At 42.8% G+C, this 7,944-nt stretch overlaps 1 protein-coding gene across 1 annotated transcript; it reads right to left on the reverse strand.

Annotated features, from left to right (window-relative positions):
- Positions 1-1,785: 1,785 nt before the first annotated feature.
- LOC111986999 (uncharacterized) lies at positions 1,786-4,888 on the reverse strand. The gene is made up of 2 exons (XM_024018689.1): positions 4,757-4,888; positions 1,786-2,157 (listed from the first exon to the last, which is right to left on the reverse strand). The coding sequence occupies exons 1-2, from the start codon at positions 4,886-4,888 to the stop codon at positions 1,786-1,788; spliced, it is 504 nt and encodes a 167-aa protein (XP_023874457.1).
- Between the last annotated feature and the right edge of the window lie 3,056 nt (positions 4,889-7,944).

The following is a 7,944-nucleotide window of genomic DNA, read 5'->3' on the forward strand; positions in this document are numbered from 1 at the left end:
TCAGGCCGCACAGTTAGCTTACGTAATAGAAGACCGTTTGAAGGAAGCCGCCAAGGATGCTGAACAAGAAAGGGCTCTGAAGGACGTTGCTATAGCTATGGCGAAGGACAAAGACAAGGCTGCTGAGGCTGTTGAGAAGAGGGCAAAGGTGTCTAAGAAGGCCTGGGCTCTGGCAGAAAAAAAGCTGGCTGAGATAGACGTGAAGCTAGGGGAAACAGAACTAAAATTGGCTGAAGCAGAGAGCCTGAACTTAGCACAAGCAGATGAGATTGTCGACCTAAAGGCAGCCCTTGAAGCTTGTGAAGATAAGTGGTACAACGCGGGCTTCACGAAAGCCAAGAACTTCGTAGAATCGATTATCCTCCAGGCTCAGAGGCATTGGTTCGAGAAAGGATGGATGGCCGCTCTATAAGCTATAGGGGTGCCTAATGATTCCCCACTATGGAATCCCGAGCAAATACCCTTCCCAGAGCCTCCTCCTCCAGTTCAAAATCCTTCCAATGCTGATGACGAGGAGGACATTCCTAGCATGAAGGAGCTGGTGTAAGAAATTGACTCCCATGTGGAGTCAATTGATCTTGAGGTTACTAGCAACTTTGATGCTGTGCTGCACGCAGTTACATTGCCATCAGATTCTGGTACCCAGCCTACCGGAGATGCCCAAGCTCAGCCTGCCGTGGATACTGCTCTATCTCAGCCTACTGATCTTGTTGCCCAAGTTTGAAGAAAATGCTCAACTTTACCTTGCTCTTATTATTATTATTATTATTATTATTATTATTATTTTGTCTTTTCTTTTGTTTGGTTTGCCTATTGTCACTAGGATGTGGTGACCGAACACTTATTTTGCCGTAGTTTATGCTTATTTTTATTTCGCTTATTTAGTCACCACGATGTGGTGACTAGACATCTATTTCGGTTATTTTTATGAATAATATTTGCATTGTTATTAAATTCTACCATATTTTATTTTTTCATGTATAGTGATCATGAAACCAAATTAAGATTTACTCTTGATTGGTGATTTTCCTCAATCGGTTGCCTTGAGAATAGCAGGGATAAGGACTTCACCTCTTTTGGTGACCTGTTCTATCCTTAGAAAAATAGGGGTCAGGTTACCACCTGTTCAGTGATCGGGATCAGACCAAGCACAGGTTTCTATCCTTAGTGAGAATTAACATTAAGTTTCTACCTGTTTGGTGATTAGGATCGAACCGAGCACAAGTTTCTATCCTTAGTGAAAATAAACACTAGGTTTCTACCTATTCAGTGATTAAGATTGAACCGAGCACAGACTTTTGTCTTTAGAGAAAATAGATGCAAGGTTTCTACTTGTTCAGTGATTAGGCTCGAACCGAGCACAAGTTTCTGTCCTTAGTGAAAATTAACATTAGGTTTCCACCTATTCGGTGATTAGGATGGAACCGAGCACAGGTTTCTATCCTTAGTGAAAATTAACATTAGGTTTCCACCTGTTCGGTGATTAGGATTGAGCCAAGCACAGGCTTCTATCCTTAGAGAGAATAGATATAATAAAGACAAGAAAGGTAATGTACCTTCTGTATATTACATGAATAGGCATTGTTCTTTACACAACAGTTGTATATAACTAACAATTGTATATAACTAACAGTTGTATATAACTTGTAACTCCCCCCTAGAAAGTTAGTGATAGAACCTTCGTAAATTTTGAACATTCCATGGTTGGGGGAGTGATCTCTCCTCCATATCCTCCAAGTAATATGTTATAGCTCCAGCAATAGCATTAACTTTATACGGACCCTCCTAATTTGGCGCTAACTTTCCTGCATTGGTGTCCTGAGCATTCCCTACTACTTTTCTCAAAACTAAGTTGCTGGTGCTAAACTCCCTACTCTTGACATGTTGGTTGTATTGACGAGCTAGCATCTGCTGATACTCAGCCAGCTTTATAATTGCTGACTCCCAGTGCTCTTCTAAGGAGTCCAATTGATTTATCATAAGCTCTTCATTTTCAATAGGGACAAATCTTGAGACCCGTGCACTGCATAAGCTTACTTCAGTTGGTATTACTGCTTCCCCTCCATTTGTCAGTGAAAACGGGGTTTCTCCTGTGGATCTTCTGGGGGTTGTCCGATATGCGCACAGGACATTTAGTAACTCCTCGACCCATATTCCCTTCATGCATTCCAATCTCTTCCTCAATATGTTCACAATTGCCTTGTTAGTAGCCTCACCCTAGCCATTACTCTACGGGTACGCCGGGGTAGAATATCTGTTTTTAATACTGAGATCACTACAGAACTTTCAGAAAGCCTTACTGTCAAATTACAATCCATTGTCAGATACTAGGGATTCTGTCACTCCAAATCTTGTTACTGTATTTCTCCAAACAAACTTTTTAACGTCTACATCCTAAATGTTGGCTAGTGCCTCGGCCTCGACCCATTTTGTGAAATAATCCATGGCTACCAAAATAAATCTTTGGTTCCCTGTAACCCGAGGGAATGAACCGATAATGTCTAGGCCCCATTGTGTAAAGGGCCAAGGGCTACTGATGGGGTTCAAGCTCCCTTCTAGCTAATGTATTAGGGGAGCATGTTTCTAACATTGCTTGCATCTTTGAACATACTCAGCGGCATCCTTGTGCATTTGTGGCCACCAAAATCCTTGAGTCATCGCTCGGTGGGCCAATGAATGGCCTTTAACATGACTGCCACATCCTCTCATGGAGCTTGGTCAAGAGCCCTTCAACTTTGCTTGGGTGCAAACACTTCAGGTACAGTCCCCTAAAAAACCTTCGGTACAATTTATGGTCTGCCAACAACCAATACCGAGCAACCATTTGGCATACTTTGTCTGCTTCTTTTGCGTTGGCAAGCAGTTGATCTTTGGCCAGAAAATTAATAATTGGATCCATTCAACATGGCTTAGATATTGCCACCGCTAAAACACCTAACCTTGCATCAATAATCAGTTTTGCCACCACCTCCACTTTGATTAACCGAGGCACCTCTTCGGTTAATGATGACGCCAAGGTGGCCAGAGAGTTGGCATGTCAGTTCTGCCCCCTGGTCACTTGAACCACCTTTACTTTCTAAAACTGGTTCATAATCCGCTTTACCAACCGTAAGTACTCCATCATCCAGGGATCCTTGGCTTCAAAGCTACCCTGCACCTGATTAACCACCAACCAAGAATCCGAGTAAACCTCCACTTCCCGGGCAGCCAGATTCAAAACAGCCTCAATCCGGCAAGTGGGACTTCATACTCAACTTCGTTATTGGAAGCCTTAAAACCTAACCTAAAAGAATGTTTCTCCCTTATCCCTTCCGGTGTGATGATAACAATTCCAGCCCCAGCCCCCAGTGCTCTAGACACATCGTCCACAAATACCTTCCACAGGTGACTCTCCACATGACAAACTATTTCCATCTCCCTTCTCGAGGAAAAGCAACAAAATCAGCGAGAACCTGACCCTTTATTGAACTCCTAGGTCTGTACCTAATGTCAAAAGAGCCCATTCGAGTTCCCTACTTGGCTATCTTGCTTATGAAATCAGATTTTTTCAACAATGACTGCAAGGGATACTTGGTTAATACATAGACAGTATGAGCTTGAAAATAATGGGGCAACTTCCTTGTAGCATGTACTAGTGCTAACACCAACTTTTTCAGGGGCAAATATCTTGTCTTGGCATCAACCAAAGTCTTGCTGACACAATATATTGGCTATTTACACCTTGATCTCTCAGTAGCCCGACACTTATGGCATGCTCGGACACTAATAGATACATGAACAAATCCTCATTAGGCTCTGGGGTTAACAATAGAGGTGCTCACACCAAATATTTCTTTAAATCCAGAAAAGTCATTTCACATTCTTTATTCCACTAGAATCCCTTCCATTTTTTCAGAAGTTGATAAAATGGATGGCATCAATCTGCAAACTTAGAAATGAATCAGTTTAGGGCAGCTAGCACGTCGGTCAGCACCTAGACTTCCTTTGGATTACTTGGAGGCTTGAGGCATTCTACAGCTTTAATTTGATCGGGATTAACTTTTATTCCTCGATGAGTGATCATATATCTGAGGAACTTACTAGCCCTAACTCCAAATGCACACTTGTCAGCATTAAGACGTAGCTTATATCATTGGAGCACTTCAAACACGTCCCTTAGATCATCAATATGCTCATGCTTCTCTTTACTTTTGATCACCATATCTTCAATATACACCTCCACCGTACGCCCAATCTTATCCCTAAACATCCTTGTCATCATTTATTGATAAGTGGCTCTTGCATTCTTTAGGCCAAATGGAATCACGGTATAGTGGTAATTAGCACCAGGAGAAATGAACGCGGTTTTTTCCTGATTCTCAACAACTAGGGCAATTTGATGGTAACCCTGAAGAGCATCTAGGAAACTCATTCTTGGGTGCTCATACATTGCATCTACCAGCTGATTAATCTTCGGCACGGGGAAAGGGTCCTTCGGACATGCTTGGTTTAGATTAGTAAAATCTACACAAACCCTCCATTTCCTATTCTTCTTTTTCACCACCATGGTATTCACTAGCCATTCTGGAAAGAAAACCTCCTTTATTGCCCCTGCTTCTTTCAACCTCTAAACTTCTTGCTTAATTGCCTCAACGTGCTTTTTAGCCGGCCTTCTTGGCTTCTACTTCTTGGGAGGAAATAATGGATCCACATTGAGCCTGTGAACTATAAATTCGAGGTCTACCTCGGGCACCTTGTACGGGCTTCAAGGAAATACATCTATATTCTGTACAAGCAACAACATCTTCACCCTATCTTTATCTTTCATACCTGCTCCTATTTGAAAACCCTTTTCCCCATCCGGCAATATCTTCACTTTTATCAAATCTTCAGCACAGCTAGCCCCCATTTCCTCTTAGGGTTCTTGTAATTGCTATAAGGGGACCTCCTCGACTAATTCCTTCATCTTAGTCTCTTAGTTAACAGCGGCCACCAAGCATTGTCTGGCCACTTGTTGGTTTCCCCTTACTATAATAATATCGTGCTTGGTACGGAATTTCACCTTAACATGCAAGGTAGACGGAACTGCTCCTATTGCATGAATCCATGGCCTTCTAAGAATCATCGTATATAGAGAAAACGAATTAACCACTATAAAGGTCACCATTACTTCCCTATCTTCCATGTTCACAGGGAGCGAAATCTACCCCTCCAAGATCACCATTTGACCATCAAACCCAACTAGGGGTGTATCATACTTAGACAAATCTTCATTCTTCAAACCAAGTCCCCTGAACAGGTCAGGATGCATCACTTTGGCACCACTTTCTTGGTTTACAAACACCCTCTTCATTATAAAACCATTTATTCGAGCTGTAACCACCAAAGCATCGTCGTGTGGCTGGATCGTTCCTTCCAGATCATCATTATTAAAGGCAATGGGCTCCTGAGTAAACTTCAACTTCTTCTTGGAGGGTTGCTCGTCCTGACAACTCTCCACCAGAACCACTACCAGTATGTCTTTCCTCCAGGTCACTAAGGTACCCTTTGAAGTAGCATGAATGACCTTTATCACTCTTAAAGGGGGTCAAAAAGGATTCCCCCAAGGTCAGGTAACTTTTTTGGTCTCTTGATTTCTTGGGTCCACAACAAACTCTTTTAAGCACCTCGCATTTACTAACTGCTCCAAATGGTCTTTCAACACCCTGCACTGTTCGGTGGTATGCCATTTATCCCTATGATAAATGCAATACAAATTTTGATTTCTTCTCGATGGGTCACCCCCCATCTTGTTTGGCCACCGAAAGAATGATTCGTTCTTAATTCGATCACAATTCTGTGCACTAGCTCCTTGAACGTCATGTTTACTTCCCCTGCTTAAGCACCCGATTCATCGATTCTTTAGTCCTTTCGAGGCCTTAACTGAAAACCCCCTTGCCGAGGTTGACTCATGATCGGAGTCTTGCCTTTGTTATGTTGCTGATCGTCCCCTAACCTTTTATACTCTTCAATACGCCTAATCAACTACCTCATATCCTCAAGAGGCCTCATTGTCAACGAATCTCGTAATTCAGAATCCTCACGCAATCCCTACCAAAAAGTGCTTGCTGCAATTCTTTCATTACCCCCACCGATCTCGTTGTACAGTTCCTAATATCGGCTAGTGTAACTGCAAAGAGTTTCCCTGGCTCCCATCTTCATAGATAGCAATGCGTCCACTAGTTGCGATACCAGGCTACAGGTCATAAACCGGACCCCAAACTCTTGAATCAGCTTAGCAAAACTATGAATCTAGCCCTTCCTCAACCCATTGAACCACCCCAAAGCAGTGGGCCCAAGACTTGAAGGAATCACCTTACACATCAACATGTCATTATGACTATGCAAAGACACCATTTGGACATAATGGCTTACATGCTCTACCGGATCTGTCTTCCCGTCATAAGAGTTAAATGGAGGTCTAGTAAATCTGCTCGGCATTGGTTCCCGTTCGATATCTCCCGAGAACGATGATCGAGCAGATCTATGCAATGCTCGGCTCATAGCATCCATGACAGCATTCCGAGGTCGTTGCCCCTCTAGGGAAATCGAGTCTCTGTTTGCATTCTCTTGAGAGTGATCCCGGTATCGATAGGAACGAGATTGATGGGACACCTCTCCATAGCTACCCCCTACACTTGCTGACCCCTCTACACGCTCTTCGCAATCTTTTCTCCAACGCCTGCCTATTGCCTCTAACTCCAAATCCCTTACCAATCTAAGCAAGCATTCGAGTTCTTCATCCTTCCTGTCAAAACGTTCATGCCCGAAGGTGCCTGACATTGATTGTTAGGTATGACGTGACCCCTCCTCTGGGCTAAAATGATCTTCTTCTTGCTCATATTTGTGGTCTTCATCTCTCTTGTGCCTCCTTTCTCGCCAACTAGAGCCCTATGAAGATCCACCAAAACCACTTTCGGTGTAACTTTCCGAGTGCCTCCTAGACATCTTTCTCACACAAACCCCAGCAGAACTACAGCTACATAGGAGATTCCCATAGACGACACCAATTGTGTGTACCCAACTTCTACCTAATAGACCAAGCTTAGAATTGGGCTCACAACTTATTTGTATGGTGGGTTTAGAATTTCCTACTAAGGGTAGTTCCTTGCAAAGCGCCCTAATGACACCCCTTAGCTCTCATGAATTCCCTTTCTTTCCTCTCAAGGTTGTTCTCTCTCTCTCTCTCTCTCTCCTTAGAATTGCCAACCCCTACTCTTCACTCACTTCTGTTATTTATAGCTTGAGGTTGAAGGAGGTTTCATGATTACATTCTGGTCTCACTCATGTGTGTGGGGTCCAATTTGATTATTCCTGACAAGAGATATGCTCTATCGAAACAGTGGTGATGGCATTGGAACTAATTCCTGCCTCCAAAAGATTGCTCGGTAGCGATACTTCCCAATGCTATACCGAGTTACCGAGGACATGGGTTGTACCGAGCAAACACATCCCCGATCAAGTCATAATTGACCGGTATGGGCTTGTCTATCATGCATCCAAAACGAAATGGACTTACTGTGAGGTTTGGGCTCAATTTTGGTCTTTGAGAGTGTTCGGGCCAAGGCCCAATAGACCTGGGATAATACCCCATACAGCACCTAAGTTTTATCCATAAAAATTATATGGAAAAAATAAAGACAGATTTTTTTTTTTTTTGGCTATAAAATGATGCTAGTAAATTAAATGATTTCAAAATCATTCAAGGCATGAGCAGTAGCAGCAAGTGTATCAACCAGTGTTGTAAACTAGTGAAAATAATCAGCAATTGAGGAATTGCCTTTCTTCAAAGTGGCAAGCTGATAGTGGATTTGCATTGTGAAAATGATTGGAGCAGTGAATTGTCCTTTGCCCTTGCCACCAACTTTTGTTATTTGGCTGAGGTCCAGGGTGGTTGTATATACTTCATGGTGAAGGATCAATGTG

This window comes from Quercus suber, unplaced genomic scaffold (genome assembly GCF_002906115.3).
Source record: "Quercus suber isolate HL8 unplaced genomic scaffold, Cork oak 2.0 scaffold_3B, whole genome shotgun sequence".
NCBI classification, from domain to species: domain Eukaryota; kingdom Viridiplantae; phylum Streptophyta; class Magnoliopsida; order Fagales; family Fagaceae; genus Quercus; species Quercus suber.

What these genes read in the sequence shown, in the direction of transcription:
- LOC111986999 (XM_024018689.1), bottom strand. Translation starts at nt 4,888, where the DNA reads ATGGGGGCTAGCTGTGCTGAAGATTTGATAAAAGTGAAGATATTGCCG. An exon ending in TGCTTGTACAGAATATAGAT is followed by an intron (nt 2,158 to 4,756) that starts GTATTTCCTTGA and finishes GAATGCATGAAG; the next exon opens with GGAATATGGGTCGAGGAGTT.